The sequence below is a fragment of the Hippichthys cyanospilos genome, chromosome 5 (assembly GCF_059441005.1).
Source record: "Hippichthys cyanospilos isolate Australia breed blue-spotted pipefish chromosome 5, RoL_Hcya_1.0, whole genome shotgun sequence".
NCBI classification, from domain to species: domain Eukaryota; kingdom Metazoa; phylum Chordata; class Actinopteri; order Syngnathiformes; family Syngnathidae; genus Hippichthys; species Hippichthys cyanospilos.
In genome coordinates, this window is record NC_142373.1 from 6,143,392 (window position 1) to 6,155,461 (window position 12,070).

The 12,070-nt window shown below is 41.9% G+C and overlaps 1 protein-coding gene and 1 pseudogene across 2 annotated transcripts; both read right to left on the minus strand.

Moving 5' to 3' along the window:
• Window positions 1–1,816: 1,816 nt before the first annotated feature.
• LOC148423255 (uncharacterized) lies at window positions 1,817–8,271 on the minus strand. Of its 2 annotated transcripts, XM_088414222.1 has the most exons (5): window positions 8,213–8,271; window positions 8,007–8,117; window positions 6,388–7,714; window positions 6,161–6,237; window positions 1,817–3,067 (listed from the first exon to the last, which is right to left on the minus strand). In XM_088414222.1, exons 3-5 carry the CDS (start codon window positions 7,684–7,686, stop codon window positions 2,971–2,973), a joined length of 1,473 nt encoding a protein of 490 aa, XP_088270348.1. In that variant the 5' UTR covers window positions 7,687–7,714; window positions 8,007–8,117; window positions 8,213–8,271; the 3' UTR covers window positions 1,817–2,970. The 2 variants fall into 2 exon arrangements, with proteins under 2 accessions (XP_088270348.1, XP_088270349.1); XM_088414223.1 differs by lacking the exon at window positions 8,213–8,271 and having other exon boundaries at window positions 8,007–8,166.
• A 1,415-nt stretch (window positions 8,272–9,686) lies between these two features.
• LOC148423256 (uncharacterized) lies at window positions 9,687–10,725 on the minus strand (annotated as a pseudogene).
• Window positions 10,726–12,070: the final 1,345 nt, after the last annotated feature.

Below are 12,070 nucleotides of genomic sequence, written 5' to 3' on the forward strand. Positions count from 1 at the left end.
ATGTACAACAAAAACTAAATAATGCAGGTATTCCTGTATTTGTATGAAATACAATGTCATAAGTAAGTAGATGAAGTTGAGACTATTGATTTTAAGGATCCACCAGGTATCAGTACTGAGCGGCAAAACAACACGTCATAGCCAAACTAAATTAAAGCCACACATGGCAAATTTGAGGCTCGCAGAAGGTTCCACCTGCCTATCGCTTGCATTGTGAGGGAAGACATGCTACGAACATTTGAGTGACACTTCCTTGGGGCACTTACAAAATAAAAGCCCCTAACATATTCCAGCACTCAGGGCCGATTGATTGTGATGGGTGGCGACAACAGCAACGTATGTATTTGAGGAACAGTCTGCAGTCGACTAACGGTTAAGGGGATAATCACAGAGCACCTACTTAAATGAGAATTTTTTTTCCTTTTCTAACGTCGGTTTCATACTGTAATACAAGTGTTTTGTATTTGTATTAGAATACATTGATTGACTGCAATTAAACATAATACATGTACAATGAAAACACAATAACGCAATAAATATTGTGACAAAATAAAATGCCATGAGTCAGTCGATATAGTTGAGAGCAATTATTTTTAAGATCCACTAGGTGTCAGTGCTGAGCGACAGTAGCCAAGCTAGCTTAAAGCCGCACGTGGCGAATCTGTGTGCTAGCAGAAGCGTCCACAACTATTGTGAGGGAAACACGCTAAGAAATTTCAATTGACACATTACAAATTTAAAGTTACACTTACAAATTAAAAGTCTCTAACATATTCCAGCACTCAAGACTGATTTATTGTGGCGGGCGGCGACAAAGGGGTGTATATAATTAACTCGAGTTTCACCCCCCCACCCCCACCCCACTATCGCGATTAACAGTTTAGGGAAGAAAAAAAACTGGAAAACGTGGAAGACGAAATAATGAAATATATTGTCCATAATAGGAGAGCATAAAATAAATCGACAATTCGTATGGTTCATCAACCGTTTGTAGTTTTACAAAAAACACGTTACAGAATGCTAGGCCATTTTTCCTCCACCTGCTAGCCAAGTTTTTTTTACCTTACGTGGCAGACGGCCGAAATTTTTTTCACACTGGTTTCCACCGATTTCTAACGGCATTTGCAGAACATAAAGCAATGTTACGGAAAATAAACCTCACACAACACATTTTGAAGTGTGTAACCATGCCTTACATATTAAATATTTTCGAGTTTTTTGTCACTTTCATCCATTTTGAGTCAGTCAGTCGCCAAAATGTAATTTTGTAGTATTTATAAATACAATTATAAAAAAATACGTCACAGAGGTACATTCACTCGGAAAAATGGAAACACGCACAACAATAATTTGGGGAAAGTGTTACATTCGGTTCGAATTTAAGAGGAAATAATAGCCTACCTCTCTCTGTCGTCGTCAATGCAAAATGAATTTTTTATTCCAAGTAGCCCCACCCCCAAGTGGCCGAAAGCGGAAATAAACATTCAATTTTAGTAATGTACGTCATCTAGAAAAAAAAGAGGATGATTTATTAAAGTTGTAGCGGGCTTCAAATCGGCAGTGCATACCGACTCTGTGCCTATTCATTACTACTTAATAAGCCTAATAACATCTAGAGGCACACAGGGGGTTGAGAATGCACACAATTCATAACATCACCCTTAATAAGCTAATGAAGCAACACTCAATTTCCAGAGCTTTCAAAACCAATAGTTTATTTTCTTTTACATTTTTTGAAGCCATTGATTTAATAACTAATAAACGTGACTGCATCAGAAATAAAGTATTTGCACTCACCAATGCAGGTCCGCACAGTACCGCCATTTAAAAATAAAATGGTTAAGAACAAAAGACTTTGACCGAGCAAGAATAGTTTTTGAGCACATAAAAATATATTGATTTTCTGTCATTGCAATCTCGTTTGCGTTTTCGGGTGAACGCAACAAGAAATCTAATTGGCAACAAGCAGTCAATCAATATACTTTTACTCGTTCTGATTGGCTGGATTTACCATAGCTGAACACGCAGAGGACACAACTCAAGCAATGCAAAAGAGAGCGAGATGTTGAGCGTGGGAGAGCGGACCATAGTGAGCGAGCGAGGGATTTGGAGCGAGCAAAATGTTTTCCTGTGCTCAAAATCCATCGTTGTTCAAACTATGATTGCTCGCTTGATATATTTTTCTGTGCTCAAAATCTATTCCTGCTCACTCAAAATAAGTCATTGCTCGCTCTCGATATTGGCGCAACTACAATTCTATAGTGTCAGTTTACTGACAGCGAAGGTGCTGAACGGTGCAGGAACTAGTTCTGAAAGCTATTGCAGACTTCAGGTAAACTGGCAACACAGGCTATCTGAAGATGAAAAAAAAACAGCTTTCAAATACATAGCACTCGAATCATTGGGAAAAAAACGGATGAAATATGTCAAGAGATCAAACCAGATAGAAATGTATTTAAAACATATTTAGGAATGGAAAGACACTTCAGTGGCAAAAACATTTTTTATGACAATGAGGAAGCGTGCATCAAGAGAGACAAACAGACAGGCAAACAACAAAACAACATAACGTCCGACTAGGATCAAGATCTAGATTGATTAACAGTGAGCTTCCAGCGTGAAGTGGTGGTGATGAAGCCAACAACCAAACTAGCAAGTGAATAATTCATTCTTAGCCAAACTTCAAATGCTATAAGGAGGGGGCATGCAGATCGTTTTCTACATAAAGAAACAATCTGCATTACCCACATTTCAGAACGAAAGATTTTTTCAACAATAGGTTGTTAAATGGCTGTGGACAAAATGCTGTGTATACATACAGGCATACATGTTTTTTTTTGTATAAGGATACTGTATTTTGTCAGACATATGACATGAATTAGTCACATTGTACATAGTTCACAAAGGTGTTGCTGGAGTTGTGGGGTCTGTAATGTGTGTAGAGCTTAGAGTTCAACACACAGCCAGTGCTCAGAGGAAGAAGAGCGAGGTCCCAGATGGACTGACTGCTTCGGCCAAAGTTCTTGTGGTAGACAAGTGTGAGCAGTCTGGGTGTTTTCCAGGTTGTCTTATGAGGTTTGAAGAGGGTAATGTGGACAAAGAGTGATTTCTTTTGATACAACATTTTGTGGGAATAAAGTGACTGAGAGATACAAGCAGTTTGTCTAAAATCTTCAAGTAAAACCACAAAGGAAAAACCTCTCTGAAATTGAATATCATATTATAATGTTTAATTATAAACATTTAATTCTCTGGATATTATAATGATTATAATATCCAGAGAATTAAATTTTTGTGGCATTTAACAATCTGGCCAATTTGCATCAAAGGGGTTTCCACTGTATAACGTGTTTTTACTGTTAAGCACTCAAGTATGCTGGCAGCATAATCGATGCAACACTGAATGGTGTTGAACTGAATGCAAGATACAAACGCGAAAAGTAATTACTAAGAAGTTTAGAACAAAATTAGTTGGTAGAGTGTGCCTGAACACAGAGGAGTGTTTTTTTTAATGTCTTAATAAATAAATCCAGATAAGATAGTTGATGAATAGATGCACAATAAGAAATGTAAAAAAAAAAAAAAAAAAGTGAATAGGAACAAATCTGTTCCAGCAGCAAAGAAAGGTGTTTACACTGGATGACACCTTTTTTTTTTTTTTAACTTTAGGGCAGGGATCACCAAACTTATTGAAACCGAGAGCAATTCTTTGGAACTGAGTAATACGAAGGACTACCAGTTTATGTGAAGACCCTGATCGTGTGATTGATTTCTCACAAGAATTAAGGAACAGCTGTAGTGAATAAAGTGTAATATGTAATGTATATGTGATATGCATAATCAGCAGTAAAATTCCTGGAAAATCACAATGTTCTATCACTTGGAACTATTAGCAGACCAGGTCTGTGGGTTGTTCATGGGATTTTTGGGGGTGACCCAGTAGTGCCTGCGGCCACTACGTTGGTGACCCCTGCTTTAGGTCATTCAATTATGCTGGTAGCATAAACTCTCAAGCAATGTATTATTCAATGACACGGAATTGAATGTTTGAAATAAAGATTCAAAGGAATCTGCATGGTAAATAGGCTAAAAGACAGTGGAAATGGTTGAGCAATGTCTTGTTTTCCTGTAGTTTGAATGTGTTTCCCATTGGGTGAATATAAATGTAAATATGAAAAAGTACAATGTTTTCGTAGAGGGGGTATCATACAGTGGAAAGTCCTCATACTAACTGCAGTAATATTATTTAATGGAGAATTAATGATAAAATAGGAGATGAATAGATGCACAGAGAGTAGTAAAAAAAACAATTAAAATAATGGGAACAAATCTGGTCCTATCGCATCAAAGGTGTTTCCACTTTAAGACACTTTAATTTTTTTTACTGTAAAGGGTAACTATACATTTAAATATGAAGTACAGTGTTTTAGTAAAGGCAGTATCAAACAGTGGAAAGTCCTCATTCTAACTGCTGTAAAATTTCTTAATGAAGAATTAATGATAAAATAGATGAATTGATGCACAAAAAATAGCATCAAAGGTGTTTCCACTGTATGACTCATTCATTTTATTACTGTAAAAGACTCAAGTATGCTTGCAGCATTAACCGGTAACTGATGAAACACTGAATGATGCTGAACTGAATGTTGGTTACAACAGCTGAAAAGTAATTACTAAGAAGATTCGGAGGAAATTGGTTGATACAATAGGCTTAAAAACGGCAGAAGAGGGTGTGTGTGTGTGTGTGTGTGCGTGTGTATGTACATATACACACACACACACACATATACTATATATATATATATATATATATATATATATATATATATATATATATATATATATATATATATATATTTTTTTTTTTTTTTTTTTTTTTTTTTTTTTTGATAACAGGCTTCTCATTTCATGACTGTACATTTAAATGTCACCTTACACCTAAAACAGAAGTGCTGCGTCATAGAGTCCATTACACTGTTTTAACTGAGGGGTTTTTATACAGTGGAAAGACAGAATTTAATCTCATAATAACTGCTTTAAGATTTCTTAATGAATAAGTAATGATAAAATAGTGGATGAAAAGATGCACAAAGACTTATGTAAAAAAATGGATTAAAGGAATAGAAACAAATCTCTAAGATCAAACAAGCTTGTCAAAAATTTTAAGTGCAAACCATTGAAAAAGGAGACCAACGAATATAAATTGTTGTGTGATGTGAAGCACTACATTATAGCTTCATGTGTCAGAGTGAGAGATTGTATTTATGTTATAGAATATTACGATGTTACATGAAACATTGTCTGTATCAACGTTGTCCGTATCAACGGCAGTGGTTAGATTTTGGAGCTGATTTGTTCTCATTCCATAATTTGCTAGTGCTGCGGTTGGCTGGCAACCAGTTGAGAGTGTCCCTCACCCACTGCCGAAGACAGCTGGCATAGACACCAGCAAGCGAGCGGTCCGCGTGAGGCTATGCACCGACAGATAATGGATGAATCGATGGGTAGAATTTGCTAAGGTAAACGTTGACACAGGCAATAACAAATTGAGGTCGATGTGACTCCCAGAATGCTTGCTTGATCGCAGAGATTTAACAGAAAATCATGAGTAAGGTACGTATGTGAACAAACAAATGCATGAGTGAATAGGTATTTCATATGGCAACCTTTGTAGAGCACACGGATGACGGCAAAAATGTATCTATGGATACGGATCATGTAGATTGGATTAGGTGACTAGGATTGTTCCTTTCAATGCATGGACAATTTTTACATTGTCAAAATTGTTAACAAAAATATTTCCACTAGACCCTCCCATCATCTTGACCCTCCCTCCCCAAAGATCTTTATACTTTCTCTGTACGTTGTCTCTCACCTCCTCACCTTCCACACGATAAACCGTCTTCGCAGCAGATTTCATCCTATCACATGTCAACATATAATTCCACCACTCTGTCCCATCGACTTGACCCCTCCATTCCTCCATTTTTAAAAAAAATCTTTTTCATGAATTTTGACTCTTACCTCCTCACCTCCCACTCACCACATCGCACACACGCTACATCATCTTCACCCCTGATTTAATCCCATCACATCTCAACATTATTGCTCCTTCACACGACAAGGACAACTCTTAATTTGCGACTTGGATAGGACTCACCTTTCAGTGTGTAAAACACAGAAGACAGGATCGTGATAGCTGTGGTATGTTCGCAATACACCTGAATGAACAGCACACTGAGGTCGGGAGACAAAAATGAGGTCAAGCAGTGTGTTATTGTCAGTGGTACTTGTATTTATGAGCTGTGTGTAACCCTTAGAGACAAACAGTTCCATAATGGGCTTGTGTGAGTCTGACAGTGCATCTTCATTGAAATCTCCACATACCAAGATCTGATGATGGTCCATCACTTCCAGAGCGTACAACAAACTTTCCAAGTTTGGCAAAAAAGAGCGCAGACTCTGTCCCGGAGGCCTGTACACAGCAGCAATGAACATATCGATGGGAGCTTCAAGTTTGACCACAACAAATTCAATATCAGTGACACCCTGGATGTAGATCGTTTCGTGTGCCGGAATGTGTTCTTTCACCCAAATACCTAAACCGCCGCCACGTTTCATTGCCAAGTCAGGACAATTTAAATGTGAGACACTTCGGTTCCGGTGAAACACCGCGTAGCCTTCCAAGACGGACTTTGGAGCATCTGCTGACCCCTGGAGGTGTGTTTCTGTCAAGCACAAAACGTCAGCAAAGTGCAGCTCATGGTGACATTTGATATCCTGCGCATGACATAGCAGCCCTTCTGTGTTGTGATGGACAACGACCAGGTTGCTGGTCGGATCTAGTGTGGGCATGACATGAAGGAGAGGCATCACGTGGTCCAAGGACGCGTCCGTCATTGCAGCAAGAGCAGAGGTTATTTCGGGGTTGGCGTGAATCCTTCTCTCATCCATATGCAGCACATGGAGCCCACTGAGAGACGTCACTCGGCTCAGGGCCACGTACGCCATGCCGTGCTCAAAGACACCTTTCAGCGACACCACCGCTTCTGATGCAGTCATACCTTGGACTTTGTGGATCGTGCAAGCAAAAGCAAGCTTAATGGGGAACTGCAAACGCACCACTCCTGGCCGTTTTAACTTTTCCTCTTGCCTGTCGATGTAAACGGTGTTATCAGCAGCACCCGCCTTTGTCGCGGCGTCAAGCTCCAGCCCAAGTTTCTGAACCTGTGCATCGTTGGGATAATGCACCAATTTGACAACTCTCGCTAAGGAGCCGTTGCACAGACCTGCCTGAACATCAATATTTCGGGTTACCATAACACGAGCACCAATGGCCACTTTTATCGAGTCCGGCAACTCGTTCTTCGCCCCTTGGACAGGGGCGGCTTGTCTCGCCATTCTGCCAGTCCTTTGGTCTTTCTTGTAGTCGTCGGCATCGATGGTCACAATTTCCTCATAGGGCAGATTCAGCATCTGAGAGTTATGGTCATTTACCTGTTTGTTTGTGGCGAAAACATGCAGAACTTCCTTCGGGCAGTTCTCTGGAGCAGTGTAAGTCATAGCCAGCAAAGCTCTGTCCACTTCCGACAGCTCACATGACTTCTCTTTGACGCGAAGTCGGTTTAGCAGTTCGGCGAACGGAACGTCATCCTTCTGCCTCATGATTTCGGTCAGCGTGATCATTTCAAAGTTGTCGCACCAGTGGTCCAGCCTGGTGGGATCGTAAACACACAAAGGTTTGGACTGTCTCACAGGAGGGAGCTGATAGAAATCCCCGACGGCGATAACGGACATGCCACCAAATGGTAAATTGATTCCTTTGATTTTCCTCAACCGGGCGTCGACATATGCAAAGAGGTCTTTCGACACCATGGAAATCTCATCGATGATGAGAATTTCAGCGAGCGACAGCTTCGCTCTCACTTCGTCCACTTTGTTGCCCAGGCCATGATAGGGGGGTTTGAGGCTTCTTAGCAGTTTCAGTAGGCAGTGTAAAGTCATACCTGAAATGCTGAAGGCCGCGGTGCCGGTGAAGGCTGCAAGAATGACCGTTTGTTTGGAAATGTCCGCTTCCTCAGCCAGGTGCGACAGTCTGTGCAGTATTTTTGTAGCCTCTGCGTGAATACATTTGATTAAATGTGACTTTCCCGTTCCGGCGCCACCATTGATGTAATAGAAGAACTGCCGTGGTTTTAAGCCACACACGCACCTTATGCACCAATCTCTGACCAGGTAGAAGGCACACGCTTGCGTTCGATTAAGGTTCCGATATATGTCGCGCAAAGCAGCCGGAACGATGCGAGCGGCTTCCGTCGCGATAGACATTTCCGTTACCTCGGACCTGACATTGTAGTCTGGTATGTTTTCCTCTGCGTCACCGGGATCATCTCTCGCATTGATTTCCTCGATGCACTCGATTCTTTGCAGTTCGCTTTCGGGCGCTAGCTGACACTACTCGTTGAAGACCATTCCGCTTTCCTCCACCTCTCGGATGGCGTTGTCAACATCTTTGCTGTGCCTCTCATACTTCTCTCTGTTCCGGTCGACAATTTGCACAACGGCCTCTGGATGCTCAGCAGCCGGGAACTGTACAAAGGCATGATCATAAAACAACTTGTATGTAGGATAGTGTCTGGACTTCAACTGGCAGTCGGCACGATGAGGCAGGTACAGCTTTAGCAACGTGCAGTAAAATTCCTCCGGCTTTTTTTCCTGTGAGAATTTACAGTATTTGATGACAGCGTGTTTACCTGTTCTTTTTTGAACATAACCCATGTCGTTCAGCAGGGGGAAAACATTTTCACCTTTAGCCTGCTTGCCGTACACGATTCTGCAGGTTGAGGCAAAATCAGCCAAGCACATCGCTTCAAATTCCTCCGTTTGAGGTCTGCATTTATACTTTTCCGGCAAGCCGGTCATCCACACTTCAACGGACTCCTGTGTTTGGCCCTCAAGGTATGAGAGGGGATAACTCATTTTCAACTGGTTTGTACAAAAATCACACTGCGGGACGCTTGCTTCATATGGAGGCCACATACGCGTGTGACACACTCTTGTGCACTCACCTCTCTTTTCTTTGAGTACGCTTGCATGATTTGTTTCATTTCATCGCTCTCGTTGACATTTTTGTTGCGGGAGTTCTCAATCACCGATTTCAGGTACTGGCTCAGACCGTGTTCAGCTTTGCTGATGTAGCTGCAGATAGGTAATGCAGGAATAAGCGTTCAGAATGTATTGAATGTCCATATTTGCATCCCAAGCAAGAAGCAGGTGTCGATTGTAGTTGTTCATGCAGCAGTCTTTGGGCTCTCGCTTGAGCACCACAGAGGTCTTTGCGGCAATCGAGTACAAACCTTCCATGTACTCATCACTGGTGAGCTCGCACTTAGCCAGTAGCTGCGGCAGAGTCAGAGAGGCCGTTTCCGGTTCGTTCAGCAAATTTTGCAAATTAACAAGCTTGGGGTTTGGCGCCGGCTGCTTCTCCTTCTCTGTATTTTCTCCATCACACTCTTCGCGTCTCATGATCATGGTTATCTCGCACGGCTGCTTGGGGAAACAAAAACGGCACTGCGCGCCGGGTGCTTTGACACACGTCTTGAATGAGACTTACTGTGCATCTGAACCTCTGTGACTTTTTGATGCAGTTCGGGTTCCTTTTCCGGATCGGGCAGCTCAGCGGAAATTTAGCGCGACACAAAATCGCAGATTTCTTGATCTGAGGCCTCCTCAAAGACGGGTCGCCTTCAACCCAAATGAGGCAATGGATGTGCGACTTCCTCTATGCTGAAACTCCAATCTGTAAAAGTAGTCGACCACTTTTCCAATGGGTTGCGCCGGAGACAGGAGCAGGTCTCGGAACAGAGCTTCCACACGTTTGTCAAACATGCGCATCGTTGTCACCGGATTGCTGCGGAGAATTTCACACTTTGTGGCCCAGTCGAGGTCAGCGAAAATCACCCGTTCACCTTGTTGCGCTTTGATGGCGGTGATGACTTCTTCCCAACGCATTTCAGCAGCGGAGAATGTACAGAAGAACGTGGGGGTGCCCAGTTGCCGAATCATGGCAAAAATGTCCTTGAGACATTTCTCCCAATAGGCTGGCGTGCCCCTTAATGGCGCCATGAAGCGGACAGCGTCTTTGCTGTGTATCAGTTTTTCAACTTCCCGTTTTTCCTGAAACATAGCATTGTTTATTCGCCGACCGTCTCTGGTAAAAGGTTTACCATTGCGTAACTGTATTCTTATGCTTGATGTGGCCTGGTGGATTTCAGTCACAAACTGAACAAAGAACAAGTAGTTAGTGTCTCTGGCAAAACGTTCATCCACACAAGACAGTCGTGTTTTGAAATACTTGCTTGGTGTGAGTTTAATCTCCCTCTCTTCATCAAGAGTGTTTTCCCCGGTTGGAAACTGGACCGGAAAAGCCATGGCCTCAAGTTTGGGTGTCTTGAAAAAGCTTACCGGGTTATTTCTTTCTGCGGGAGCAACAGAGTAAATTCCCTCAGTGAAACTCATAATTTCCTCCTAAACATCGTTAGGTTGGAGACATGATTCGAAGATTACGGCACCACCTGGTTCATCTACTTTTTGCACATTTTGGGCATGTTGCTGTGGTTTGTCACTCTTACCATTGTCTTTCTCATCGTTTATTTCGCGGAGCACATCACTCTCAAATCTGTTTATCTGGACCAGATCTTCCTCGTCAAAGTCACTCATATTCATTCCGTCTTCAGAAGAGCTACTTTCATCATCGGTGAGCGTTGGGTCACAAAGGTCAGGGTTGTCGCGAATGATTATGTCGCTGTACTGTGGGTGGACCTGCTTCAGTTTAATCAGAGCACGCATTAGGTTAGGCCAAGTGACAGTTTGAAATACCTGATGGCCTTTGCAGCAAAGCCGTCACTTCAGTTTCACTCGCAAAACTTGGGATTCTCTTCTGGGTCTAGGCAAGACGTTGACCGTCTCTTGTACTTCTGATGGGACACACACAACATTTCCACGAATGGCTCGTTGCTGACCTTTAGGTAATGCAAGAATTTTTGCAAACGGGATAAATTTTGCGATCAGATGCCGTTCCAATATGTTCAACCCACAAAGCTCATTTGGAATGTCAGCAAGTTGGAGGTTGTTAGCAATCGCTAGTGCAGGCATTTTGCCATTTTTGAGATGCTCAAAGCAAGTGTGACAAATCCACTCTTGTTTTCTTTCCTCTGGTACTATACATGAAGGGTCACATTCACGGTTACAAATATGAACAAACTTTCCGGTGAGGCAACTTTCAACAATATGTTTGTTTTTCTCAAAAGAGTGATGCTGACAAGGGCGCACTTGGTTAGCAAATAATGCTCGGTGACAAACAGTGCAGACAAATGTGGGTCCAAATTTAATTTGCCTTTGGAAGAGCTCGACAGCATTACTGATTTCACAATGAATTCTGTCTTTTAATAGTTGCTTTATGACTTTGTACTTTTTCAAAATCCTAATTGCGCTACACAACGCATTCGTTCTCAATAAATAAGACTTTGTTTTCATTGCCCGTCTCATGATTTCCTTACGTTTGGCTCGGAATTCAGGGTCGTTCTGGTACCGGTTTGTGACGTAGGAGCACTGTCTGCCCTTAAACCCAGTATTATCACGATACTTTTGTCTAAAGTAAAAGCGCTGTCGAGCTTTAAACGCAAGATCATCACTATATCATTGTTTAATGTAGCGGGGTTGTCTATCTTTAAACACAGGGTCATCAATGTACCGTTGTTTAATGTAGCGGCGCTGTCTATCTTTGAACGCGAGGTCATCACTGTACCGTTGTTTAAGGTAGCGGCGCTGTCTATCTTTGAACGCAGGGTCATTGCTATACCGTTCTTTAATGTAGCAGCGCTGGCGCATCTTAAAGCAATCATCTGTTCTATAACGATGTGAAATGGAGGAACGGGCCTTCGTCTTATAGTCCTGGTCGATCATGTACCGTTGTGTAACATAGGACTTTTGTTTTAAACAATAACTTATGTCTTGTCGGTAACGAGTTGTGATATAACGTTTTTTACGTTGTCTCAATTCTGCATTGTGA

Excerpts from the sequence above, each read along its gene's own strand:
- LOC148423255 (XM_088414222.1), bottom strand. The coding sequence starts at position 7,686 with ATGATCACGCTGACCGAAATCATGAGGCAGAAGGATGACGTTCCGTTC. Across the intron at positions 6,238-6,387 it reads TGGACCATCATCAGATCTTG|TGTGCTGTTCATTCAGGTGT; the intron begins GTATGTGGAGAT and ends TCCCGACCTCAG. Across the intron at positions 3,068-6,160 it reads TGTGTTTTACACACTGAAAG|ACAACCTGGAAAACACCCAG; the intron begins GTGAGTCCTATC and ends AAACCTCATAAG.